The sequence below is a fragment of the Labrus mixtus genome, chromosome 6 (genome assembly GCF_963584025.1).
Source record: "Labrus mixtus chromosome 6, fLabMix1.1, whole genome shotgun sequence".
Taxonomy (NCBI): Eukaryota; Metazoa; Chordata; class Actinopteri; order Labriformes; family Labridae; genus Labrus; species Labrus mixtus.
This window is the reverse complement of record NC_083617.1, coordinates 2,931,985-2,959,975: the sequence shown is the minus strand read 5'-3', so window position 1 is coordinate 2,959,975 and position 27,991 is coordinate 2,931,985. Positions and strand designations below refer to the sequence as shown.

Sequence of the window (27,991 nt, the reverse complement as noted above, 5' to 3'; positions counted from 1 at the left end):
CTGCCTTTCATTCAAAAAAAATAATTCCCATTCACATCAGCAATGAGCTGCTGAAGTAACATTAGACCGGTGCAGCACAAGACGAAGGTTGTTGTGTCATTTATCTGTTACTGTTTGAATGGTAATTCGATCCCCGTGTTTATGCGAGGCAGTGGAGTTGCAATTTGTGTGTGTCTTGTGTCCAGCAGTACCAGGACACAAACATGCAGGGCGTGGTGTACGAGCTCTACAGCTACATGGAGCAGCGGCTGGACACTGGAGGAGACAACAAACTCCTGCTCTATGAGCTGTGCAGCATCATCAAAACAGGTAAAAAGAGGAACGTGATGCAGCCTGTTGATGCTCTCCGCCTCAGACAACATCACGATGGGCTTAACAGACACTGGTTATATACCATGGGAGAGAAAAAAATCACTATGATGACGAGTTTCTATATCCAAAAACGGATAAGAGGAAGAGACGCTGTGGTGAATAAACTAAGACGAGTAAATCGCTCGCTGTGGTGAACCCAACCCTCGTTCTGCTCGGCCCTAAATGAAAAATAAATACATCACGAGAAGAAAAAATTATTTGTAAAGTTAAAGTCACATTTTTCTCTCCTGATTCAGGTTGGCCAAATGATGTTAAAGAAAAAATTAGAAACTAGAATCTAAACAAGTCTTTCTATTCAAAATGAGCACAGTACTGAAGCATATGTGACGCTTTAACATGAGGTCAGAAGGTTTTTAACAAGTATGAATCAAATCAAGGATCAAAACATTCTATTCATATTAGTATTTTATTCTATGTATATATTTCTATATCAAAGGGAACATATTCTGAAAAATCCACTTCTTCAGTGTTTTTGAACATATATTTGGGTAACCTGAGAGTCTACTGACCCACAACATGTGAAATAAATCCATCCAGTCCTTTGTTTGTGGTCTGTATAAGTCTTACAACACAGAGAAAAATGCTCCGTTTTAAATGTGCTCTCCTTGTGATGTCACAGTGGGATTCTGGTAAAAAGAAATCCCCTCCCCTCCCCTGATATCTCCACCCATGGACTCCACCCCCAGACTAGAATAAAACTTTTGCGTAGGTCGGCCATTTTTATTCTCACTACAGAGGAGTGATGTCTACGGGGAAAACTCAGGGGGGGTCATTACATTTAAAGAGACACACACACCAAAACGGAGCGTTCTGAGAGAGCTGGTTTATACAGGGTCACAAACCTCCTCTGGTGCTTGATTCATGTTATATTCTGACCAAAGCACAGCACAGATGTTTCAGCACAGATGTTTCATTTAGACCACATGTGACTGTTTGAAAAGGTGGAGGAGGGGGATAATATGTCCACTTTAAGACCAAATTTCCCCCTTGGGATTAACACAGTATTTCTGATTCTGATTGTCCAACCATACATCCGTTATCTATACCGCTTTTTCTGTTCAGGGTTACGGCGAGGTTGGAAACAATTCCAGCTGTCACTGGGCAAGAGGCGGGGTTACTACCTGGACTTTTGGCCAGTCAATCACAGGGCTGACATTTAGAGACAGACAACCAGCCACACTCACATTCACACATACGGTTTTTAATTTACAGTCATGTGTACTCGGGGAGAACCCACACATACACGGGGAGAACATGCAAACTCCACACAGAGAGGCTCCTGTCAGACCAAGAAATCAAAGAATCACACTCCACTAGCTTCCTAATCATCTGCTATCCTCCACCAGTGTCTGCTTTGTCACATTTTACGTCAACATGACCGATATATCGGTGTGAAATGGGACTGGATGGAGGAGTGGGAATGAGATGAACTGGGTGACAGTGAAAGCCCTTCGCTCAGGCTGCCCTGGTTCTTATGTGGGACACTGTTAATAGAATCGAGCTGGACGTTTGTCTCTCAGGTTTTCCTGTCATTAACTGTTGGACACATCTAAAGGAGAGGATCTAAACACACATTGTTTGTCTTCTTTTTCAACAGCAACAAAAGCTGACGGATTTGCACTTTACTTCTTGGGAGAATGCAACAATGTAAGTGCAGAGAATATTCTCTGTATACATTTTACACACTCAATCCGGTGGTGTGCATGTATTTCACATATTTCTCCTTTTTCTGTGTCCCCCTCTCTGTTCTTGTTTATGCTTCTCAATAGAGTTTATGTATGTTCACTCCAACGGGGGCCAAAGACGGCCCTCCAAGCCTCATCCCCTCCGGGCCCATCGCATTTGGGACAACCATCGCCGCTCATGTTGCCAAGACTCACAAAACACTCCTAGTAGAAGACATCATGGGGGTAAGGGGGAATCATCAGCTCTCTGCATAGTTATCTGTGATTCTCCACCAGTGTCTGCAGTCACATTTTATGACCCAAATATCAGTGTGAACGTCACTAAATCGCGGTCCCTCCTTCTCTCTTGGTTCAATGCAATCAGCAAAGTCAAGCTTCAGATTATAAAAACACAGTATACCTTCAAGTTCACTGGGATGACATGAAGGACTTGTTTTGTTTGGTGTGTTTTGCAGCGCTCTGCCCTTGTGCTCACCGCAGCTATATTAGAGTACAGATAACAAATGATAGGGGAACTTTTTTCTCTGAGGCCAGTGTCCTCATTCACACTTCATAATCTGAAGAACACGAGATGTCCAAGCTGGAGAAAGTCATTTAAATTTAAAATAAATGGTAGAGGAAAAAACAACTCCCTCACGACGTAAAACAACTAGGTAATGAATCCTGACAAAATAAAGAAATAATAAATATTCACACGAGAAAAACCAATAGGACAGAACTCCAAAAGTTTATTTCTAATTGCCTCATGGACGTTTTGAGCAGACGCTCTTCTTCAGCGTGTGACAAGCAATCTTCTCGAACATACCCAGAAAATAACATATCAGAAAAGTGTCCTGTGGTGGGACATTTTCTCATACATTTAAAAAAAAATCTAAAATAGGGACAGTGCACATTCATGAGCATAAACATGTAAATATCCTGCATTAAAGCAACAGGCTGATTTCCATCTGTGTCCCTCCCAGCAGGTTGATGATGCACACGTTTACAAATGTGCACAGAACCAGGCCACACAACAACAACATAAACTGTACATCAGTTGACAAAAACACAACTGGTGGATTTGAAAAAACAAACCAGGAATAAAGTGACCATCAGAGTAAAAGTGCAGAAAGTGCACAATGCATGCACACATTTTTGAATAAACAGACGTGTCTATGCACAAACTACTGCACAGAGTTTCAAAAGTTAACTACCTTTATAAGGAGCACTTTAGCGTGTTGCACACAAACTTCTGTCTGTGTTGTCTTTGGCAGCTAAAGCTTCACAGACGGGAGAATTCATTTTCCGGTTTGCCCCTTTTGTTTTCTTCATCGGTGTGAGCGCTTCAGTTGATAATGACCGTGTCTGACCCCGTGTGTGTTGCAGGATGAGCGCTTCCCCGACGGCACAGGGCAGGACTCAGGGATCCACGTTCACTCTGTCCTGTGCCTCCCCATCCTCACTGCCATCGGGGACCTCATCGCCATCCTGGAGCTGCATCGGCACTGGGGCAAGGAGCCCTTCAACCTCAGCCACCAGGAGGTCAGTCTGACCCAGACAAAAAACACTCCAAGGAGTGGGAGGCGGGAGCAAGGCTCACAGAACGACAGTTAGCCTGGTGTTCACCTTAATCTGGATCTGCTTGAGATCTCTTGTTAGATTTATGGGGTTCAAGTGAGTTTGGAAAATACTTCATAGTGCTGAAAATCTGTGATCAAGAGCATTTAGCAAGCTGCAAATTAAACGTATTACTTAATATAATACCAGTATAGTTATAGGAAAAGCATTAAAACTCCAAAGGCAACATATGTTGACGGTAAAGTTTCCCTATTCCAGGGATTTAACTTTCTATGTGCCAAATACAGTGAACATTACTGACCTTATTTGTCGTCACATCATGGTGTCTTTAAATCCTGAATCAGTACTTTTTAGGCCACTTAATCCTAATTTATACTTCTGCATTGAATCGAACGCGATCGTGAGCGTTGGTGTGTCTGCGTATTTCTGCAATACTCGTCCTGCTAACGCTAGCTGGCATTGCTATCTCTTATGCTTGTTATATCGTCAGTTTCCCCGCCACAGTCTCTGTTTGTTTGTGTACAGGAAACCATGGCAACTGAAATCAAGTGTGTAATGTGTATGTCAGAGCTGATAAATATTGAGCAGCAGTTAGTTACGCTGCAGTTGTCTGTGTAGGTTCTCTCAGTCATCCGGGTCGTGGTAAATCCAAAGATCTTGAAGACGTTTCTTCACTTCATGGTGGACGGAGCTTGAAATTTAAGCCTCTGTGGATCTCATTGTCTTTGGATCAAGCTTTCAAATTTACACTGCAATTATTGCAATTTCAGAATTTTGAAAATGTCGCTGTAACCAGAAATGTTGTAAATGCAGGAAAGACGATGCGTCCCACTTCCCAAGGGACCAATCACAGGACTGCGTTGTTTGTCACTATTTTGAGGAGCTGCATGTCAGGTTACATATCTTTACTCCTGTGGAGGTACAGGACTATGTTAACAATACGGCATATGCTAAGGAGTAGATACGACGCAGACGTATAAATCAGTCATCAGGGGCAGCAAAGCAAGCTGATAATTCAACACTATCTTATTACTTATTCATTTTGTCAGACACTGACGAATAAAAAGCATAATATGTGAGGTCAGGAATACTACGGAAGCCCTAAGAGGACATGCATCCATACATTTTATTTTACTCCATTTTCCTGTGATAACAAGTTAAGTTCAACGGTTTTATGAAAAACTTGAAATATGAACTCTACATCACAGAAAGCCAGCATTATTTTCTAGAGCTAACAAGATAAATAAGTTGAGATCTTGAGAAAACAACTGAAATCGCTCGTTATCACAGGAAAAACAGAGTGAAATAAACATATGGATGTATGTCCACTTAGGGCTTCTGTACAGTGGTCAATTATTTTCTCTTCTTAAAGCCCTGGCTTTGTAAAAACTAACTCCTGAGTTTAAAATCTAACTCGAGTGTGAATGTTCTTCTGTGTTTACAGGCTGTCTGCTCATTCTGTCTGTTTCTTGATCTGGGCAGCTAGCTCACTAAATCGATCTGCAGGTTAGAAGGTTTAAAAGAGTGGTGCGAGCATAAACAGTGTCAGTGTTTAAAACCAAAACAAGGAGCTGAAAGACGCTAAACGGGAATGTGAGAGATGTGGGAAACTGATCAGTCCCGTGATGATTCTCTAGGGGGGCAGTGAACTCGTTTGTGTTTCAGCTTTGAATCTGCGTCTGTGAACATGAAACTGCCTGATAGTTGCTGATGAGTCTGTTGTAATGCACAAAAGAGGGAAGACGATAGGCACTGGTTCAACCTTTAAACATTTTTTTGTTGCTCATCATCTGAGCTTTACTTTCTCTTCCAGGTTGCTACAGCGAATCTAGCGTGGGCTTCAGTTGCCATTCATCAAGTACAGGTGAGCAAACTTCCACACAGGACGGGTTTTGAATCCACTATCATGTGTTGAAGCTGCGCTGTGCTGAATGACTTCCCCAGAGACTTTGTCTGGGAACAAGGTGAAGCTGGAGCCGTCCCGCTTATTATGATCTTGGCTGACTTTGTTTGTTCTGGTTCTGCGCTGCTGTTTTTTAATGGGGAAATCCACTGTGTACAGAAACGGGGTTGTCACTGGGCCCAGTCCAATCAACTAAGCCACAGATTCAACAAACAGCTCCCTGAAGACGTCATTACGCCCCTTAGTGCTGTTTTCATATGAACATGGAGCGTAACACCTCAGAGAAGCAGCGTCCCACTGCAGCACCGGGCCACAGTGGATCTCTGAGCCTCAGAGAGCGACGCAAAACACCCCGTTGTTATTGAAACTTGTGAAGGTGCGCCAAAGCTGAGAGTGCAGACTGAAAGGTGGTCTTTTTTAACAGAGCATGCAGGATGCTTTAGAGTTCTGTGAGAAATGTTTGAAAGATGCTGCAGGTCAGAGAAGGGAACGGGGGCCAAATCAAAGAAGTGAAACTCAATGTAAAGTAATGTGTACACAAGCTCCATATATTTAATACATTATCAAGGTAATCAAATACAAATCAATCTTTTTCATAAAAGAACGATAGAAATTATCGCCTCAACTGGTCTGGGCTCAGGACCCACAGATTTAATGACCCCAAATTTCCCAAAAATTATAAACCATCTATTTAATTTAAAAACTGTGCAGTGCCGCTGTCCTTGTCCTGAATGGAAGAAAATAAGTTTTCTGTGTCATATTTGCATTTTGCCCATTCTAACTGGCAACTTAAAAAGACGTAATGCTTCGTCTTCTTCTTCTCTTGTCGTTAAATTGTCATTTTTTATTAGCAAAATATCGATATTTGGCCCCAGCAATACAATATTTGTAGCACATGAGTCAGCACGATGATATAGGCCACTCTGATCCTGTATTTGATCATGTCTATAAACCCCTCTATTTCAGCCCTGCTCAGAACAGGCTATTTCTGTGTCTGTACCTTTAAATATGTAAATGAGCTGTGTCTGACCACGCCCCCTCTCTGGAAGGGCTTGGGTGGTCTCGGTGCTTTCTCGCTCCATGTCCTATTGTTTACGGTGAGAAGGCAGACTCAGAGGGCAGAACAAACACCTAGCTGTGGGAGTGTCCCCCACCTGGGGGAGGGGCTACTGCCCTTTGTGATGTCATGAAGGGAAAATCTCCAAACGGCCTGTTTGAGCACACATTTTCTGAAAAGTGGAGCAGGCAAAACCTCACAACCTCTTTCTCTTTATTTCCAGGTGTGCAGAGGCCTCGCCAAACAGACTGAGCTCAACGACTTCCTTCTAGATGTGTCAAAGTAAGAGCTGCTGCTGCTGCACTAACAACAAATCAATACAGAGGAAAATGTATTAAAAGCGTTCTTTATAATTAAAACAGAAAATAAGCTTTATGTTATCGTAGAATCTTCTCTCATGCTAGATGAAATACTCTCGGGTTAGATAATAAATAAAATAAACGATGACAGTTTTGAAATCTTAGGCGTCATGTCTTGAATGTGAACGTCATCAGAGCTTCCCATTTTGTCAAACATCTCAATGCACCATTTCTTCTTTCTTTGCACAGAACATACTTTGATAACATTGTGGCAATAGATTCTCTACTTGAACATATTATGGTGAGTGTGATTCCTGCAAGTTTGTGTTCATTCACATTGTCCTCAAGCTACACGTCCGTCTGAACGTCTGTCTAAAAAAGCTACCGCTGCAGGAGGCTGTATGAGCTGCACTGATAATATTTACATCATTATTTGTAATAAAGGTAGAGTCAGTAACTTTGTCCTGAAAAAATAGGACAAGAATAATGTCCCTTCTGGGCCTCCATACATGTGTGGTGCCGACTGTGTCTGCAGAGACTCTGTCCTCTGACTGGATTTTGTCGTTTGGTTGACTCGGGACGTTTCTGGGTGTGTTTCCTCCAGCCAGTGACAGCACACAGGTGATTTTAGGAGTGGATGCAATTCAGTGATTGGACGCAATTCAAACCGGCAAATATGACAAAATAAAATGTGTAAACAATTAGGGCTTTCACGCTTGCAGAAAACTCCTTAAAAAACTCCTGACATTTCCAGGAGGAGCTGCATGTGTGAATGCAAACAGCTGAATTTTTTACTCAGACTTAAACCCAGAGTTTCTGCTTCCTGTTGGTAGGTCCCAATCACCGGCGGTTAGCTTGTGCTAGCGTGCAGTGTAGCTACAAACACTAAACGTACACACTACATCCTGCAGGGAGTGAGAGCTTCTGGGCGCGATGAGTCCAGGAGGAGGAGGAGGGGCCCAGATTGAATGTTGTGTTCATAAGCTGCAACTTACAATGCTACTGACTCCACCTTTAAAATAGATATTTAGACAAACTTCAAACATGTTAAGACGTGAACTAACTTTAAATCGGCAGCTTGCACGTTTTCTTCCACTTTGCAGTTCTTCTACAAATTTGATGTGTTCATGTAAAACTTGGAATTTTCTGGTTTCTCTCACTAAAGCCCACCTCTCTGTTTATGTGTCGTTTTATTTTTGTTGCCTTGTGACTGTCGTGTCATCTCAGGTCATTCGAGTCATCTTGTTCAACATGCACAATGAACTGAAATGACCTGACCCTAAACTGTTATAAGTTGTTATAAATTCTCTAATGGCAACAATGAATTTGGTTTAATGATATTGTCGGTGATAAAATATATATTTTTAAAATGTTTCAAACCCTTAAAGTTGCTGAAACGTGTTTCTGTCCCTGCTGTTGTTTTGCAGATATATGCAAAAAACCTGGTGAATGCGGACAGGTGCGCACTCTTCCAGGTAGATCACAACAACAAAGAACTGTACTCTGACCTGTTCGATATCGGTGAGGAGAAAGAAGGCAAACCTGTCTTTAGGAAAACCAAAGAAATTAGGTGTGTATATATTTACTCTATTATCTTTTTCATGTCATTTAATTGTTTCTTTATTTTGGTTTTACAAATGTGTCAGAGCTTCCAGTTCATACCGCTGAGTGAGACATGAGGTTACTTTTTGGGCTTTTTATGCCTTTATTTAGAGAATAGGAGAGAGGATAGAGTCAGAAATCAGAGACAGAGAGAGAGTGGGGAATGACATGCAGGAAAGGAGCCACGGGACGGATTCTAACCCTAACCTGTTTGGATGCCCAATGGCCTCTGTACATGGGTTGAGCGCACTAACCCCTAGGCTACCGTCACCCCTAACCCTGCCTCCTAACAGCTGAAATACATTTCTAAAAATGTGATTCCTGCACCTAGACGACATTGTTCATCAAGGTGTGCTCTAACAATATGACAAAGACATCTCAGAGAAAATGTGAGAAGAAAAGCCTAAAAAAAAAGCCGATAAGAAGACGAGGGTACAAATTTAAAAAATCCACAGATTGTTCTCCATTTTCTTCTCTGAGTTACATGGAACATAATCTTTAACTCTATCAGGAAAAACGGTTCATCCTCACTATTTGTGGTGTAAATTGCCATTTTTAAAATCTGATTAGCTCATGAATTTGCATATAATTGATTTATTACTGATTTCTGTAACCTGATTTTCTCCCGGACGGACTGAGCAGCTGTGACAAGCTGCCCACATCTAACTCCTCTCCTTTATTTCGCAGGTTTTCTATAGAGAAGGGAATAGCTGGCCAAGTGGCTCAGACGGGGGAAGTCTTAAATATCCCAGATGCCTATGCAGACCCACGGTTCAACCGGTAACTTAAAACATCCTAACAACATTTACCTCTCTCCATCGAGCGGATACTCATCATCATGTCATGTATTTCTCTGTTTCTTCCCATGACAGAGAGGTGGACCTTAAAACCGGCTACACCACGCGGAACATCCTGTGCATGCCCATCGTGAGCAGGGGGACTGTTATAGGTGTGGTGCAGATGGTGAACAAACTAAGCGGAAGTGCCTTCACTAAAACGGACGAGAACAACTTTAAGATGTTCGCCGTCTTTTGTGCTCTGGCCTTACACTGTGCAAATGTGAGTAAAACCTGAAGTCATCCTTCAAAATGAACAACTCACTGATTTCCTCCAACAATCCTTCCTCTTCCTCTATCTGCTCTTTATATTTTTCAGTGAAAGTAAATGATGTGAAGAGGATGATATAATACTTCTTTGCCATGCCTGCTCGACTCTGATTGGCTTATTTTAAGATACCTGCACCTTTGACGTAGTTTCTTCATCACTTGTCCTACATTCAGACTTTTAGCTGGAAGGCTCGTTGCAGCTGTTACCAGGCTGCAGGTTTTTTGTTTTTTTTGACAGAGTAGTTATTTCTTTTTCTCCAGGGTTGACAAAGGCGGTGTTTTTTTTTTAGATTTTGCATCACTCTTTAAATTTAAATAAGAGAAAATGATTCTAGATGAAAGACACAGTTTAGCTCTGTGTGGTCCGCCTGTCTGCCTGCCTGCCGGAGCCTCTCCTCTCTGCGGGGCCTGACTCACCGTCATCTCGTGCGACAAACTTACGCAGGAGCAGCGTCACAAAGTTGTTGTTTTTTTTTTTTAAATTGATGAGGCGTGTTAATATTTTAAGACAAGGAGTCTGCATCCGTCCGCTGACAGGATTTATGTTTTAGCTGTAATTTATGCTTCACGTCTCGAGGAAAACCTCACGCAGGCCCTGATCCTGATTTATGGTGATTTATGGTGGGGGGGGGGGAAGGTGTGAAGCTTGGCGCATGAGCTGACCTGACTCGTCTTTTTTTGCTCCTGCCGGTCTGGGAAGGGGGGACGGATAAAAACCAGATGTGGAGACGCTTTTTTTTGGAGGCGCACAAATAAAACATGATACGGGGACTGTTGCGGATAACTTTAACTTTGTGTGACCTCTCTTGGAAACTTCCAAACAGTGACACATAAAGAATCGGACAGAAGATGTTCTTGTGGTGTTTATAGCGCCGAGGTGTTCTGGTTTTTTGATTGCTGCTCTGTGTGTCTCTGCAGATGTACCACAGGATCCGGCACTCTGAATGCATTTACAGAGTGACGATGGAGAAACTGTCTTATCACAGCATCTGCACATCGGAAGAATGGAAGACCCTCACCCAGCTCAACCTCCCTGCACCCATTTACAAAGAGATCGAAATGTGAGTCCCTGTTCAGCTTCAGCTTCAGGTTCGGGTTCAGAGCCGGGTATGGTTGCTTTCTTTGACTGTGGTCGGCCTAAGGGACGATGATAGAGTCCAGAGCATGGATTGTGTAAATAAAGGACAGAACCACTTTTTTTTAAAGCCTCTAGTTCGTCGTGTTCTGGAGGCAAAAGTGACCATGTTTGGACAAGAGGGCGGAGATGGAGAGGTTAGGAAATGCTACATTACCAAATATTGTGTACACTCTATGCCTGTGGCTAAATCATTAGCTGGCTGAAAAGCTATTTAACCATCGGGTCCCCCAAAGAAGCTAAACTCGCTGCATGATCACTAGTATCTGTGTAGGGAGAGGGCGCAGCGGGGAAACAAAATAAACCAAGTTACTTAGAAGATCCAGCTTCCTCATCACCACAGCCATTTTCTCTTTTATGCAGAATGCTAACGGCTGTCCCGACAGCCACAAAAAAACATCAACTTATGACAAACAGTGAATGAGCTTACTGGCCAGGTATCATGAGTGCAGACATCCATACCTGCTAATTAAGGCTAACATGTAAAAACATTAAACGTTAACATTTTAGAAGGCCTTATAGTGACTCATTTTATTAGTTAGATATTACCATTAAAGACTTAAAGAAGCAGCACAGATATTAACTTCAGTGACTGGTTTAGTGTATTTAATAAACATTGGTATAAAGAAAATGTGTTGTATAAAAAATGTGTTTTAGAGTTTGTCCTCACTTACTGTTGTCATAAAAAGAAAATGTATCATAGAGACCAAAAATGTCTTTGCATAAGGTTGTAAACATGTTTAATTCTACTCTTTAAGTTGGACATTTTTAAAAGGCTCCTCATGGGGATGTACTCACATTTGGAGTCGGCCTCAAGTGGTCACTAAAGGAACTGCGTTATTGTCTCTTCTGCACTGATGTTATTTCTCAGCCTGGTTGGACATTTTGTCTATCTTACACATCCATCCATCCTTTGTCTTTCTTTTATACAGCGCCGCTTGTTAAAGATAAAGATAAACTTTATTGATCCCCATCAGCTCAAACACAGTAGTATAATTAGTAAAAAATAGTAAAAAGTTAAAAAACACAAACATATTTACATTGATTAAATAAATCAAGAAATGACAATACAGATAAAATAATACTAGGCATATACTGTAAACACTTTCACTTGTGGAAAGACCTAGACATCCCTCTTATCGGCTCCTCCTGGGGGATTCCAAGGCGTTCCCGAGCCTGATGGGATATATGATAATCCCTCCAGCAATCTCAGGGTCCACACCAGTGTCTCCTTCCAGTGGGATGTGCCCATAAGACCTCCAAAGGGAGGCGTTATAATCAGATGCCCAAGTCACATAAACTGGCTCCTTTAGATTTAAAGGAGTAGCAGCTCTCCTTCACACTCCCTCTGGATGTCTGAGCTCCTTGTCCTATCTCTAAAGATGAACCTGGATTTCTGAGGTCAACACAAACAGACTCAGAAATCCTCTTTCTTTTTTTTTTCTTTTTTTTTAGTGGTTGACCTTTAATTTATTTAGAATCACACATTCACAGACATTTGTACATATTGTTCATTTGTGGTTCGACAATAGAGTGATTCCTCTTTTCACATTTTTGTAAATTTATACAGAACGAAATTAATCAAATAGAAAAAAATAATAATAATAATAGAATAGGGGTGATTTTCCACAACAAATACAAAAAAACGAAGAATACAGGGTTTCATATCTAAAATAAAAACCAGCTTAAACAAAAGAAGGGAGTTTAGGGGAGATATAGGATACCCATTTAATCCAGAGGTCCTGAAATTAATTTTTCTGAAGCTTCAGAGAAAAAGTTATCCGTTCCATTATATATATTTCATAAACTACATCATACCAGTCTTTCACTGAAATCCTCTTTCATGAATGTGAGACTCTCCTCCTCCTCACCCCTCCAGGTTCCACTTTGACATCAGTCCCTTTGAGGAGATCTGGCCTGCTGTCTTCATCTACATGGTCCATAACTCCTGTGGAAAGACCAGGTAATGCTTCACATCGCCATGATGATGTACGCATCAGTTTGTCATTTAAGTTTGAGGTGGTTTGTGGATGATCGTGTATTTCCTCCTCGATGAAGCTTCGAGCTGGAGAAGCTGTGTCGTTTCACCATGTCTGTACGGAAGAACTACCGGCGAGTGCCCTACCACAACTGGAAGCACGCCGTGACGGTGGCGCATTGCATGTACGCAATCCTGCAGAAGACCTCCGGGATGTTCACAGAGCTAGAGGTTTGCTGCTTCTCATGGACTTTGTGTTTTATTTGCTCCTTCAAACTAAATCTTTCCTTTGGGATTTAATTTCAAGATGTTTCTTTTTTTCTCTCGTTTACAGAAGAAGGGTCTGCTGATCGCCTGCCTCTGCCATGATCTGGACCATCGGGGGTACAGCAACACGTACCTGCAGAAGTTTGACCACCCGCTGGCTGCTCTGTACTCCACCTCCACCATGGAGCAACACCACTTCTCTCAGACTGTCTCCATCCTACAGGTAGAGCTCTCCTATGCAGAAATACACATTTAAATGTTTTTATCATCTTTTAAATTCTAATATTTGGTTGGAACAGATTCACAAAAAAGAGCGGGAAAAAGCGGTTTAGATGATGGATGGATGTTTTTGTTATGGAAGCTTACCTCAGACTTGCAGATGGAAGCAAAGAATGGGGGAAACAATGTGCATGAAAAGACCGGACACAAAAGGCCTATATTCTTTTATTTTGCCTTTTTCCAGTATGCACACATCCAAGCAACATGCATACAGGCGCAGGACAAAGAAATTGTTTACCTGCAGAAAAAAAGAGAAAGGTCTGCATGCAATGAGCAACTCTATTTTAAGCAGGGCAACGTTTCCACCCAGAAGACTTTCCAGAACACTGTGCGGACATTTAACCCTTTTCTCACACGTGGCCTGAAATTTTTGAGAACATTTTTTTTAGAAAATTGAATGCAGGTTGCTCCTAAAATCTTCCTGACTTCCTTGCACACACACATCTCACTGTGGGAGGGGGGTGGGGGTGTCAGGAGGCAGGACATGAAGTAAAAAGAGCGACGCAAAAGAGGCAGATGAAGCAACAGAATCTGATGATAACAGTTTTTTTTATATCCTACATATAATATCAGTGCTACATGTAGTTCAAGTTATATTTACAATATAAACAAAACATACAGTAAGAAAACATGTGGAGTAGTTCCACTACGAGCACAGACACCCAACTATATATGCATTCAGTCATGGTCGTGTGCAGGTCGCAGGATATAAACATCCTCCTGCACCACCAACATTCACTCAAAGTGAATTTTCTTGATGCGTTTTCACACCGACTCAGCCCGACTTCACGAGGAAAATTTACCAAGAGGCTGGCAGGAAATATTCTGGGTAAAGTCGGAGGGAAAATTCTGCTGATTTTGTTCACACCTGCAGCTCAATCCTGAAAATTGCAAGTTTCAATTTCAAAGTTTTCAGGAGTTTTGTGCATGTGTGAAAGCACCATGAGGAGGAAGTCAAGATATCAGCATTCAATTGTTCACAAACACAAAGTGCATTTACTGGTCAAGTCATTCTACATCCTGAGTTTATCAGATCATCTACACACACACACACACACACACACACACACACACACACACACACACACACTGTTTATTACTGTTAGAAAGTTTCTTACCATTTAGTTGTGAGCGCCCCCTTGTGTAACCTCCAGGATCTGCTGTGAGCCTGAGGAGAACTTTTGACGACTACAAACCTGTTGCAGTCCAGCTGAGCTGAACGCCTCATAAGTGGAGCTTTTGCTTTTTTATTGATCTCTTTGTTTCTCATAGCTGGAAGGGCACAATATTTTCTCCAACCTGAATTCCAGCGAGTACGAGCAGGTGTTGGAGATCATCAGGAAGGCCATCATCGCCACTGACCTCGCCCTGTACTTCAACAACCACCAGCAGCTGACGGAGCTGCTGACCTCGCAGGCGCTCGACTTAAGCAACCACTCGCACAGGTCAGGTCGCGACTCGAGGTCAGAGCAGGTCTCAGAGTGTCTTACAGAGAAGAACTTGGAGCACATAAATAGCGCATTGAGTTTTTTCTCTGCACGGCTAAAACTAGACTCCTCTGCCCTCCAGGGACCGTGTGATTGGTCTGATGATGACAGCATGTGACCTGTGTTCTGTTACCAAGAAATGGCAAATCACACGACTCACAGCCAACGACATCTATGCTGAGTTCTGGGCTGAGGTACAGATTTTCACTTTAAACAGTTTTTAGTGTCACGATTGTGCTCCTGTTAAAAACCAGGCTGGACCGGATTTGTTCTTTTGAATGCTGCTGCACCGAGCCTGTCCAAACATTTCCAAGCCACAAACTAGTGTTTGACTTGTGCTCTGAAGGTTTGCCACTGTGTGCAAGAATGAAAGGAAATGTCTCCTTTCTGGTTTTGTTTCCTCCACAGGGAGACGAGATGAAGAAGATCGGGACGCAGCCGATCCCCATGATGGACAGAGATAAGAAGCATGAGGTTCCCCAAGGCCAAGTAGGACCAACAATTTAATCCCTCTTACTCACACACACACACACACACACACACACACACACATACTGAACTGTAGATTATTGTTGCATTTTTATGGTGAACAATTACCACATTTGGGAAGCTAGTTGTAGTTACTTTCAGTGCTTTATCCTGGACTTAAATTCCCGGTCATGAGTCTAATCCGGGTTTTAATCATATTTGGGATTTAGTGTTTACATGCAAGGCAAGTTTATTTATGTCACACATTTCAACAACAAGGCAATTCAAAGTGCTTCACACAAGACATCAAAAGCATCATGACAGAGGAAAGAAAAGAAACATTAAAATAGAAAATTTAAAAATCACTGAAATTATTCAATCTGAAAATATGTTCAAATAAACATGCACACAGAGAAACCTGGTTATTCATATCCCTGTATACATGATAAATACTAGCATCCTGGTTTCTGATTAATGCGTCTTGTCAGCACAGGCGTCTGGGATGTTTATTTTTTACCAGCACAAAATGCGGCAATTTTGAAATCTGAGAGAGTGAGACCTCTGGGGCTTTCTCTTTCTTTGATTCATGTTTAATTCTTTCATTACCAAAAGGCAAAACTCCAGAAGTAAGATGCTCTTGTTGCTGCCGCCTTGTTTGTTTTGCTGATTTTTTAACTTTTGTTTGTGTGTTGTTTGTGTCTTGCTTTAAGGTGGGATTCTACAACGCTGTTGCGATCCCATGTTACACGACGCTATCAGAGCTTTTCCCTCCGTCCAGTCCTCTTCTGAGAGCCTGCAGGTGAGAACACCATGCTTTTTTTTTTTTTTTTAAAGAGTGAGGGGAAAGTTCCCTCCTCCAAGGTGGGCTTTAAAGGGCGAGGTCTTAACCACAGAGAGAAATATATTGAAATAACTTTATCATTGTTGTTTTTATATTTATACTTCATTGTGAAATATGTCAGAAAATATGAAAATTATCCAAAGTTTATTTTCACAATATTGCTGATTTTACATCTAAAACATTTCACAGAAAGAAATGACTGACGTGTGTATTTGTGTGTGTGTGTGTGTGTGTGTGTGTGTGTGTGTGTGTGTGTGTGTGTGTGTGTGTGTGTGTGTGTGTGTGTGTGTGTGTGTGTGTGTGTGTGTGTGTGTGTGTGTGCATGCTGGTGGAAAGGTGCACATTAAAACATTCCTCTGAAGTTAAAAACTAAACTCACATGCTACAGTACGGGTGTTGTTTCAAACTTACTTTCTGCTATAACTATTTCTGATTCTGCAGAACTATGAACTTAGCTGGTCGACTTTAACCAGACAAAAAAAACATGATCACGTCACTCCAGTTTTTTTTTTAACCTTTTGAAGTCTTTCTCACTTTATGTGTCAGAATAAAATGGAAGATTTGAATGTTAACTTTTTAAGTCTCTGTGACCTTGCTCCCCACTAAATCTCTGACCTCTAAGTATCTCATGAGATCCTCGAGCAGAGGTGTTAGTCTGATCCAAATACCCGACTAAAAATGAATCCTGTCATTTCTGTTCTTATTTCTTTTAACTTTATTGATGTTTTTTTTATTATTTCTTCCATTTCACTTTGCCTTCATTTTATTGAAATCTATTCTACTTTGAAACCTAAAGAGTTTACGACTTGATTTATTTTCCTCACTCGATGAAGCCTTTTGTTACTTGGTTTGCTCTGGGGAATCGGTGGCCTAGTGGTTGGTGCACGCACCCCATGTGCCGAGGATATAGTCCTCCAAGCAGGTGGCCCGGGTTCAAGTCTGACCTGTAGCTCCTTTCCCGCATGTCATTCCCCACTCTCTCTCTCTCTCTCTCTCTCTCCTCGATCTCTTACACTATCCACTGCCCTCTGTCTAAACAACGGCATAAAAAACCCCAAAATAAATGTGTCTATAAGTGAAGGTTAGGATTATTATTGTGTGCTAACAGGAAACTGAGTGCATGTCACATCCAATAGGAGTGTGAGAATGTATTCATATGTGTCATTTCTTATTGTTGAGCGGGATCATGTTGCACGCCCGCCGCCCTTTCTGCGACTCGTAGTGACCTTGATCTGTGGGGAATGCAAACAAAGCGAGCGGTGTAATATTTAAGCTCCTGCTGTACGTCAGCACCGGTGCTCTGGGGTGGCAGCAGGCCCAGACCCCGCGGAGCCCCACAGACGTGTAAACTGCATCAGGCCTGATAATTGAATGGAATGGCAGCAAAGGGCAGCACTTGGTGCACTCGTACGTCAGGCTTGATTATAGCACAGAGGGGGGGGGGGGGGGGGGGGGGGGTTACCTTGATGACAACAAGAAGTGAAGGAACGGCTGCAACAGATGACTAATGTATGACACTCCTGCAGAGCGGCTGTGTGGACCACTGATATTCTAGTTTTGAACACAAGTGAAAATTCATTATAATTTTGAGTTCTTTGATATACTTTAGTTTGACTTTATGATGTTTTTGTGACAATGATTGTTGCACATTTTCTGATCATCATTTCACATCCTATTTCTACTTACTCATCATTTCTACAGTTTTATACTTTCAGGTTTCATGTTTTGAAGTTCTGACTCTCCCTATTGATGCTCATGCTCACACCCTTGTGGCCGCAGAGTGAAAATACATTTTATACCAAAAAGCTTGCCCATCACTACCTACAATGGAATTTACAGAATTTAATTGAAGATAACAAAGCTATAAATTAGCAGCAGTTTAATAACTGCCTAATCCATTTAAGGATGAGACTTTTTTTTATTATTAATCTATTTAGGAAAGACCATTTTGGCCTGTTTGTGTTGTGAAAACTGGCTGCAGAAGATCTAAGAGTTTGTGAAGGATTATGAAAAGACTCAGAGTTACTATTTCTGTGAAAAATCTTGTTTAAAGGTCACATATTATTTAAAATCCACTTCTCCATGTTCCTCTAACTCTAACATGTGTCTCTAGTCTGTCTACAAACCCCCCAATAATGAGAAAAGTCCATCCTCTCCGTCTTCTGCCTGCTCCACTTTTCAGAAAATGTGTGCTCAAACAGGCCGTTTGGAGATTTTCCCTTCATGACATCACAAAGGGCAGTAGCCCCTCCCCCAGGTGGGTGACACTCCCACAGCTAGGTGTTTGTTCTGCCCTCTGAGTCTGCCTTCTCACCGTAAACAATAGGACATGGAGTGAGAAAGAACCGAGTACACCCAAGCCCTTCCAGAGAGGGGGCGTGGTCAGACACAGCTCATTTACATATTTAAAGGTACAGACACAGAAACAGCCTGTTCTGAGCAGGACTGAAATAGAGGGGTTTATAGGCATGATCAAATACAGGATCAGAGTGGATTTAGAACAAGAAACTTCACACACATGTTTTGAGGAGCTCTGAGACTTATTTACACTGAAGAAGAGGAGGAGGATATGTCACCTTTAACTTTAAAACTGAGCTCATCACCGCTCGCTAACTTAAAAACCTGCAGAATATGATGGAGCTGCTTTGTGTTTGCAGGGAGAACCTGGGCCAATGGGAGAAGATCTCACGGGGAGAGTTGGAGGACATCATGCCCAACCGGCCTTCAGATTCCTCAGGCCCCGTCAAGGTGGATAACTGACTACCAAAGGGGGTTTCTGGCCCACCAAAGGAATACAACCTGAATCCTGCCACGGACCCTGTAACTGTCGGTATGGAAGAAAACCACAAATCCTGTGTGAGCAGGAGGCAGATCAGCTGAAAAGCGACTTGACTTTGAAAACACACAGTTACCTCACTGGGTGACGGAGGTGTCAACACTGACGGTTTCACCGCTTCCCAGAGACTGACAAGACGGACGACGCAGAGACACTCTGACCCGTCTTATCTGCATCCACTCAGCTCGGGAGTTTCGCTCGGTAGAATGGACTTTTGTGCCGTTTTCAGTTTTGCTGTTTTTATTTCTTTTTGTTTTTTTATTTGAGCTGATTCTTTTATGGTCTTGTATCTTGCAGAGGCCTTACTCTGAACCTTTCACAGGCTACAATATGTGAAACATGGTCGTGGGTTCAGGCTTTTTTTTTTTTTTTTAATGGTACTGTTTGCCTTCTGTGGTAGGTTTATCGTACGCGCACTACTTCAGCAAGGTTTTTCCCAGAGACAGAAGGAATGTGTAGAGCAGATGCGTGGTGTCGTGCCACCTTACTGAGAAGGTGAATGTGTTTTTTTTTTTTTTTTATTACTTTTTTGAGCAAAAATCCTTTGCAGTACTTGAATAAAAAGACACACAGCCTATTCTAGGTGGAGATGGCAGAAATCCCCCCGCAGCAGAGTCTACTAAACGTGGTTGAACTGTGACGAGGAGGAGTTAGATAATGTCCACACTTGTGAACACAGTCACAAGAGAGTCACAATGTTTCTCCCCTGAAGTGGACCCCACAGCACTGCCCCCCCGTGCCCACCCCCCCACCCCCACCCAGCCCCTGGCATTTAGAAACCTGCTGCACAGTACATCAACTCTCTTCTGATTAATAGGATCTGATCCTAGGCCGGCAGTAATGATGCATGCAGGACGGGACAAAGATGCACAAATAGCATCCGTCTCACATCACTTATAGTAAGCCAAGCCCTGCACACTATTGAATTTCTCTCATTTTTTGACGCCACAATCTCATCATGAATTATTTGACACTACAATCTGGTTCCTCCTCATTAATCAGTAATCATTTTTTACAAGCATGAATAAAACACGATAAAAAAATGAGGATACCGCACAAGTCGGCAGAGTTGTCACAGCGGATTATACAGATTTGTTTGTTTTGTCAGTGGCACAATAAACTTTTCACAGCGCTGTCTGACCTTATCTGATGTCCAGGCGGCGTCATGATTTACACCACACAAGTCCAGGCATTCGGATTTAATGACGATAAAAGAAGAGTGGGAATAAGTTGTAGCTGATACAGTTTTTTTCTTCATCAAGCTGTAGCCCTAAAACATTTCAAACACTGAACACACCCAAAGCAGCTCAGCAGGAAGCCTCAACAATCATCTGCTTTGTCATTTCACATGAATTCAAAAACCTGTAAATCTAACGTGCATCATGTTTTTTTTATTTCGGGTTGCAACTTAAGAGCATTGGCTACAGAAGCTCCCCTGATTCCCCTGACATGTAGACGGAGATGAATAATCCTCCAAGGACTTACATGTGTGGGTGGGTGGGGGGGTGGGGGGGGGGGGCTTCCAAAACGAGTTTCCAAGATCTTCCAAAAAGGCAAAAAACATTGTCTTTAAACGTCATTCCAGTGGACATTGTCCCTCTAAGACTGAAATTACCCCTTGAATTAATTTGTTTTAACGACTGGTACTGTGGCTCCCAAATGTGTGTGAATGTACATTATGATGAATGTTTTTGTTGATTGCAGATCCTCATTGGTCGTTGGCCGTTTCCATGATGTGCTCTGTCTTACTTTTTCCAGAATCGCTTCCAGTAAGCTTCAACCAAGAGCAACAAACTAGCATGCACCTGAACTGAAGTTTCTATATAGTTTTGCATAATACGGTAATAAGGTGTGTACTGTGTACGATGTGTGCTCTGATGGTGCTAAACTGAATGGCAGTCATGCACTTTCTGACTGGGTGTGTACACTGTGTGTGTGTGTGTGTGTGTGTGTGTGTGTGTGTGTGTGTGTGTGTGTGTGTGATGACTTGACTGTCTCTAACCCCTCCAGCGCCCCCTCCTGAGAACATGGTTAAGTCCATAACACTGCACTGTCCCTTCTACTTTTCAGCACCAGTTATATCCCATTGTCTGCACTATGTTTAGCTTATGATCTTTATCATTATTATTATAATTATTGATGATGATGATTATTATTATTATTATTGCTATTATTACTATTGTTATTTTCTTAATTAGAGTTAAAAATTTAAATTAACTTATATTTTTTATACAAAGAGAAACAATGTTGGCCTTTTTTGTTTTGTACAAAGTAAACATTAAGATAAACAAAACGGTCTCGACATGTTACTGTTACCCAGAATAAAGCGGAATGTCTCAACTGTAAATGTAAGAGCAGTAGCCCAAATGACTTTTATTAAATACATGAAAAACACGTTTGTGCCTGATCCTCCTTTGTTTCTGTTTCACTTACTTTGTCTTTTAAATATTTTACTTTTAGTACTTAAGTACTGGTTATTTATAGAGTTATGACGGGGTTGGGAGGCTCTCTTTGATTGCACTTTATATGGTCCATTTATTAAAGGAAGAATCTGCAACTTTTTGATCCAGTAGATGTCGCCCTTGAGCACCAGCATGAAACCAAAACAAACTGCAGTTTGGCCACGCCTCCTCCGTACTGAAGCCTCCGCTCTCCTCCAGAGACACACCTCCAACCCCTCTCTGCTCGCATTCACACCAAGGAGTCAAGTGTGAGCGGCGGGCAAAAATTGTCCTATACTCGAGCTGCAATCACCTGTGACCTGCATTGTTGTGTTAGCATGCTAATGTTAGCGCTCTTTAGTTAGCTCGTAGCTTCACATTGCACATAAACTGACACAGAATGAGCGTGATCTAAAAACTCTTACTAACATCCAAATAATCAGTGAGTATGTTCTTCTTCTTCTCTCTAGTTCTTGACTAAAACAGCTTTTATACACAAGGGGAGGAGCCGAACTGGTTTCTTTTTAGAGCTGAAGGTTGCTCTGTGATGTAGTGCTGTAAAGTTGTACACACTTCTCATGGGAGAGCTGCGGCCCGCTGCCAAAGTTACATAGTGCAGCGAACAGGCAACCGGAGGCGCTCTGTGGACATGAGCGAGATGCTTTTCTCCCTATTAAAAGTTATTGTACTTTTAGATCAACTTTCAAACAATTGTTTAAAGCTGAAAGATTACATATTGTTGCTTTAAATTCTCCCTTCTTTTTTTTTTTTTTACTTTCCTTACATTTCTTTGACGTAAGAAAAGAATAGGATTTACAAAACTATTGGCCACTTCCCAATAACATGCAGTTAAATATAACAATATAACAACATAATCTATCTATAGAAAAAAATAATGTTTTCCAAGTGCTGCATGTAGCCAGCAACATCACTCAGTTGTAGCCTTGTGTTTGCATTCTTTATAATGCAGCTTATTTGTGTCATGATGTACAAATGAGATCTCGCACCTGAAAGCTCATGGGTACGATTATCACCAAGACACTGAACGCAACGCAGGCATTACGCGCAGAGCGGGCACTGATTACGCGGCTCGGTCTCTGATTACGCGGCTCGGTCTCCTTGGCAACCGAAGTAAAGAGAGCAGCCTGCTGGACGGTGGATCCCGAAGAAGAAAGTTTGTTTTTTTGTGTCATGGCAGGGCACGCAGGTGTAATTATCTAACAGGTGAGGTTATTCTGTTGGGTTTTGTTTACACCTGCTTTGTTCAAATACGTTAAGTTTGTTTTAAAATGATATTAAAGTAACGTTAGCGAACATACGGGGCACTGTTTGCTCCTTTAGGTGCCTCGTGATTTTCGTGAATCCTGCTTTGATTTATCTGGATTTACAAAAGTTATGAAGGCCTATTTGTTTTTTTTAATATTAAACCATACATGCAGTGAAGTTAGGCTGCTAAATAATAAGGTCAATATTCTTCTAAATTAATTAAAAGGCACACCTTTTCAGATTTTTTTAAGTTAGATTTAGTTTTTCTGTGTTTTCTGGATGTCTAATTTCTCATAGTGAGCAAATACAACAATACACTTTGTTATTACCATTATTTTAATCAACATTTTTACAGATTTCTTCCTTTGTTGGAAGCAGAGTCAATATGATGTCGATGTTTTTAGCTCGACTGAATCCCAGATTTGACTCATAGATGGTTCTCTTTTAATGCAAATGTGTGTTTTTGTAACTTGTCTCCCTCTGGTTTACTCTGTAACTTTGTGTTTTTTCTGCTGACTATCTCGTCCAGGTCTCTCCTGGTAAAGAGGTTCTTAATCTCAATGGGACAAACCTGCTTTAATCAAGGTTGAATAAAATTTAAAAACATGTATTTGCAGTGCTGAATGTGTTTGTGTGTTGTTGTGTTTACTTACAAACTTTACATTTGCAGTCATAGCCATGTCCGGCGGTAGCAAGGCAAAGAAGGGGGATTTTGGAGGCGACATCCACAGACTGCTGCAGGCTGCTGAAGCTGGTCAGAAGGCGGATATCCTGACCTACTCCTCAGGTCACCTGGGGCCTCGTAGCCTGAACCAGAGCCTGCCCCAGAGGGAGGTGAAGAAGTCCTTTTGGAGGGCATCTCAGGGCCAGGATGATCCTCTAGGCCCTCTGACACACCGGCAGAAACAGATTTATCCACTGGCCGACATAAAGAGGAAAGAAGTCAAAGAAGACCCTCCCTCTAAGTTCTCCACTTGCAGAGCCTTAGTGCAGTGTGAGGTCTCAAGGTCAAGAGAGGATCCAATGACTGATTGTTCATCACATGCTGACAAAAGAGAGGACGATATAAGCCTACCTGAGATTGTTTGTATGCCCTCAAACTCCTTGCCTGTGCAGGTGAGAGCCCATCCCGAGAAAAGGTCAGACTCTCCTCCTGATCCGGCGGGGAAACTGCAATCGAGCGCAAGCCTCTCTGACCAGGAGGGCCTGAAGGATGTGGGACAGGGAGGGCCGAAACAACTCTTAGGCAGGCAAGTCATCACAAAGCAGCAGGAGCTCTGGGCTGGAATAAATGTTGCTGAAACACATGAGAGGAAACTAAAAAGGGTAAGGATGGTCACAGGAATCATAACATCATGTCACCAGTCTTGTAAGTGCACTTTTTTAAAATGTTAGGCATGCTATTATTTCCATTTTTCATGAGATGGAAATTCTGAAAAGTTCTCAAAAACACTCTTACAGAAGGTGCATGAATAAAGACACGCACACACTTTCACAAACATCTGAATTTGCAAATGTTATGCATGTGTGTGTGTGAGAGTGTGTGTGAGAGTGTGTGTGTGTGTGTGTGTGTGTGTGTGTGTGTGTGTGTGTGTGTGTGTGTGTGTGTGTGTGTGTGTGTGTGTGTGTGTGTGTGTGTGTGTGTGTGTGTGTGTGTGTGTGTGTGTGTGTGTCCATGTCACACCCAGGAGCTGAAGAAGCTGTCAGTGCACAGCCGGCCCAGCAGAGACCGCCTCGCCGTGTTCAGTGACGTCTTTGATGATGTCTGTGACGGCTCGCCAGTATTTGGACGCATCCTGAGGGAAATTAAGGTTTTTCCATTTCCTCTGTACCCACTAGCACATTTTTAGCATGTGCTTTCAGACGTATTAGAGCCGAGAGAGAGCGAGAGCGAGTCCCTGGTGTAGCAGGCGGAAGTAGAGCAACAACTGGAACCTGGTCAGGATTCGCTGGGGAGCGAGTTCAGCAGAGGGCAACTGTTGGATCAGAGCTCATTCATAAAAAAATGTCTCAGAGTCATGAAACTTTATGTTTCTTTGCTTTGCTCGCCCTGTAAGTCGAACTGTTTGCTGCCATTAGTGTGCAGCGTTATAATTAATTAAACATTTATTTGGTGTAATGAGTAAAAGATTAAATTTAAAATGTCATGCAACAGAAATCCAATTTGACCTACCAGAATATTTTTCTTGAATTGTTTTTATTTATATATAGAATATATCTTGATTTCATTACATTCAAGTGGAGTCAAAAGAAGCAAAAGAAGGAGCAAAAAATAATATATATACAGATATTAATAAGAAACACACCACATCCGCACACACAAAGAAAACGCTTTATGGTTAAAATCAGCACATGGGGTCATAATCTACAACAGGACCCAACACTTAAGAAGTGTAGTTGCTGTCCTTTCACATTATACTTTTTCTCTCAGGTGTACACTATATTCTATTATCTTAATGTACCCCTGAGAAAATCAGCATTATATGAGTATTTTTACATCAATATTACCTTATTTTTAGTAGGAAATATGTCCTGACACGACCGTTAGATGCTCTCAAAGTTCCATCTAATCGGGACTTTAACATAAGACAGTGTGTTTGGGTTTAAAGGTCACATATTCTCCTCCTCTTCTTCAGTTTAAATAAGTCTCAGAGCTCCTCAAAACATGTGTGTGAAGTTTCTTGTTCTAAATCCACTCTGATCCTGTATTTGATCATGTCTATAAACCCCTCTATTTCAGCCCTGCTCAGAACAGACTGTTTCTGTGTCTGTACCTTTAAATATGTAAATGAGCTGTGTCTGACCACGCCCCCTCTCTGGAAGGGCTTGGCTGTACTCGGTGCTTTCTCGCTCCATGTCCTATTGTTTACGGTGAGAAGGCAGACTCAGAGGACAGAACAAACACCTAGCTGTGGGAGTGTCACCCACCTGGGGGAGGGGCTACTGCCCTTTGTGATGTCATGAAGGGAAAATCTACAAACGGCCTGTTTGAGCACACATTTTCTGAAAAGTGGAGCAGGCAGAAGACAGAGAGGATGGACTTTTCTCATCATTGGGGGGTTTGAAGACGGACTAGAGAAACATGGTAGAGTCAGAGAAACATGGAGAAGAGGATTTTGCAGAATATGTGATATTTAAAGTCTTCAGTTCCCTCCATCAGCTGCAGTGTGACATAGTTTAAGTTGATTAAAATTATCCATTTGACAATCCCATCAGCAGAGATTTCTTTTGTCTTCCAGACGGAGTATGATTTGTATGTCAACCACCTGATGGCTTCCCAAACACCTGACATGGTAAACATGTTCTCTATAGATAATGACAGAGCCCTTGGAGAATGAAGGAGTCACAGATTAAGCATGCCGTTCTCTTTTGCATACATGTAATTTGTTGTTCTGTTGCAGTCAATCAAAACATCACTTAAAGATTTCAGCGATGGCAGAGTAAGAGGGATGGAGCTGGAAGACGCTGAAGAGGAGGTCTGCAGGCTCGAACAGGAGGTCGGAGGAGCTCTAGAGGACAATCAGCGGTACTGCAAGGATCTGTCACACGCATATCTATCTGTACATGGTTGTCATTATTAGTTTTAACAAGTTTGTCCTTTTGTTTTTACCTCAGAGTTCAAAATGAATTAGAGATTGTTCAAGCTAAAAAATGCCCAGAGGACAGTGACATGACGGGTAAGCCTCTATTTACTGTATATTATGATAAAATGCTGCAGCATAGACTTGATTTATGATATATGTATGTGTAACATGTCGCACATTCTTCCTTTAAGGCAGTTTGGTAGTTATTTTTAAATAAGCCTGCAGGTGTATTTGTGTAACATTTGTTTCTATAGAGCTGGTTTTGTTGTGTTTGGACAGATCTAGCTTCGTCAAAGCTGGGGGAAAGAGGGACGACCATCGACAGCGTCCAATCCAAGAGGCTTCAGGTGTTGAACATGTGGAGGGAGGTCCAACAGCTGGAGGAGGAGATGAAGGAGAAACTGGTACCGGCTGCTACAACCACGAGCACACAAAGATGTATCAAAGATAAAAAGGTGCAGAGACACAAGCTGCTTGAATTACACAAAACAGTGACCTTTCAAAAAGTAGAGTCCGATCAGGAGGTGTTTTTGGGGAGTGGTTAAAACACACACGTCTGCAGTTTCTTCAACTTTCTCCCCTCGTTTGCTTCCAGACTGAGATAATGAGACTGATAGCCTCAAATCACCGTCTGAAGGCCGCCAACAAGGCAAGGGAGTTTGACCCTCTTCCCACCATATCATCACTTTTCAAGTATTACTGATTCTGAATGCATTTCCTGCTGTGAGATAGTCCGTCACTTTTTTTTGACTCCGTAATCTTTCCTTTAAGGATCTGGAGAACGACATCGACATGCTGCTGGGCAGAGAGAAAGCGAGCAAGGCCTGCAGACGGTACATGTCATTTATCACATAACACACAGAGCAGATTTCTCTTGGATGACCTTTGACCTTTGAAAGATCTGACGGACACTTTCTAATGTTTTACCTTCAGGATGTTGTGGCAAGATATCCACTGTGATCTACAAACAGACTGAAAACCTTCATCAGCAAGTGAACCTCAGGATGAACTCTTGAGATTAAAAAATCATCTTTAAACCCGCCTACTGCGTTATCGTAACACATCTAAAAAGTATCTGTATTAGAAATAACACATTAGATCCTCGGTTAAATGTACAGCAACCATCAGCAGGCTTAAATAAAACATTTTTAAAAAAGTCCTGCAGGGAAACTTAGAAATGTTGACAGTAAGAGGTTCAGAAGTTAGATGGCTTCATATGCAGTCTGGACACTTAATGAGTTTTATTCTCTTATGTGTATTTTACTGTTTTCTTAGTTTGACCATGCAACACTTCAGCAGCTTTTGGTGTAGCTGATAAAGGTAGAGGAAGTATTTAAGGTAGCCGACAAGTGCAAAGGCTCGGGAACAGTGCAGCAAACATTTCCTTGATTGCACCGCTGTTAGTATTTTCTTTTGGTTTTTGCAAGAGAGGATTAGACATCAGCTGTTTACTCTCTTCATAATATAGCTTCAGTTATCCAGGGAAGTCCAATTAGTATTTGTCAATATGAACAACTTCCTCCTCGTGGTTGAAAAACAAACACTTGAGGTGGTGAAGGTCTATTTCCCCGAGCACTCGTTGCACATCACTCACCGAACACAAGAGGGCAGCAGAGACATGCTGAATGAATCTTATGATCTGTTTGTACTTCTCCCTGTGCTGAAGTTTAATTCTTCTCTGACCTTTATGAAAAAAACAGAGAGAAGACGATTTGATGTTTGCGATGTCTTCACAAAGGTCATGAACGAAATGTCGGCATTCAGAGAGGCCGAGTGCTAAAAGACAGTTTCCCTCCCGGCTCAGCCCCCGTTTGACTTCTGAGTCATA

General features: G+C 41.9%; 2 protein-coding genes across 7 annotated transcripts in view; both read left to right on the top strand.

Moving 5' to 3' along the window:
- Positions 1–21,266, top strand: part of pde10a (phosphodiesterase 10A) — a 72,916-nt gene extending 51,650 nt beyond the window's left edge. For 2 of the 6 annotated variants that reach the window (XM_061039486.1, XM_061039487.1), the window contains exons 4-22: positions 186–309; positions 1,970–2,019; positions 2,142–2,282; positions 3,423–3,578; positions 5,428–5,478; positions 6,798–6,856; positions 7,123–7,174; positions 8,301–8,443; positions 9,163–9,255; positions 9,348–9,534; positions 10,500–10,642; positions 12,596–12,679; positions 12,775–12,925; positions 13,029–13,184; positions 14,513–14,703; positions 14,810–14,921; positions 15,136–15,216; positions 15,906–15,994; positions 18,694–21,266. In XM_061039486.1, coding sequence (XP_060895469.1) covers positions 186–309; positions 1,970–2,019; positions 2,142–2,282; positions 3,423–3,578; positions 5,428–5,478; positions 6,798–6,856; positions 7,123–7,174; positions 8,301–8,443; positions 9,163–9,255; positions 9,348–9,534; positions 10,500–10,642; positions 12,596–12,679; positions 12,775–12,925; positions 13,029–13,184; positions 14,513–14,703; positions 14,810–14,921; positions 15,136–15,216; positions 15,906–15,994; positions 18,694–18,796 — 2,166 coding nt within the window. In that variant the 3' untranslated portion in view covers positions 18,797–21,266. The remainder of the gene's footprint in view (positions 1–185; positions 310–1,969; positions 2,020–2,141; positions 2,283–3,422; positions 3,579–5,427; positions 5,479–6,797; positions 6,857–7,122; positions 7,175–8,300; positions 8,444–9,162; positions 9,256–9,347; positions 9,535–10,499; positions 10,643–12,595; positions 12,680–12,774; positions 12,926–13,028; positions 13,185–14,512; positions 14,704–14,809; positions 14,922–15,135; positions 15,217–15,905; positions 15,995–18,693) is intronic. The other 4 variants (XM_061039488.1, XM_061039489.1, XM_061039492.1 and 1 more) reach the window with 4 other exon arrangements.
- A 555-nt stretch (positions 21,267–21,821) lies between these two features.
- LOC132975149 (uncharacterized protein C6orf118-like) lies at positions 21,822–27,264 on the top strand. Its single transcript, XM_061039499.1, has 11 exons — positions 21,822–22,537; positions 23,109–23,164; positions 23,250–23,905; positions 24,268–24,390; positions 25,819–25,872; positions 25,981–26,105; positions 26,195–26,256; positions 26,443–26,618; positions 26,759–26,812; positions 26,935–26,996; positions 27,097–27,264. The coding sequence occupies exons 2-11, from the start codon at positions 23,140–23,142 to the stop codon at positions 27,137–27,139; spliced, it is 1,380 nt and encodes a 459-aa protein (XP_060895482.1). The 5' UTR covers positions 21,822–22,537; positions 23,109–23,139; the 3' UTR covers positions 27,140–27,264.
- Positions 27,265–27,991: the final 727 nt, after the last annotated feature.

Excerpts from the sequence above, each read along its gene's own strand:
- LOC132975149 (XM_061039499.1), top strand. The coding sequence starts at position 23,140 with ATGGGACAAACCTGCTTTAATCAAG. Across the intron at positions 26,619-26,758 it reads GATGTATCAAAGATAAAAAG|ACTGAGATAATGAGACTGAT; the intron begins GTGCAGAGACAC and ends GTTTGCTTCCAG. Across the intron at positions 26,813-26,934 it reads GTCTGAAGGCCGCCAACAAG|GATCTGGAGAACGACATCGA; the intron begins GCAAGGGAGTTT and ends CTTTCCTTTAAG.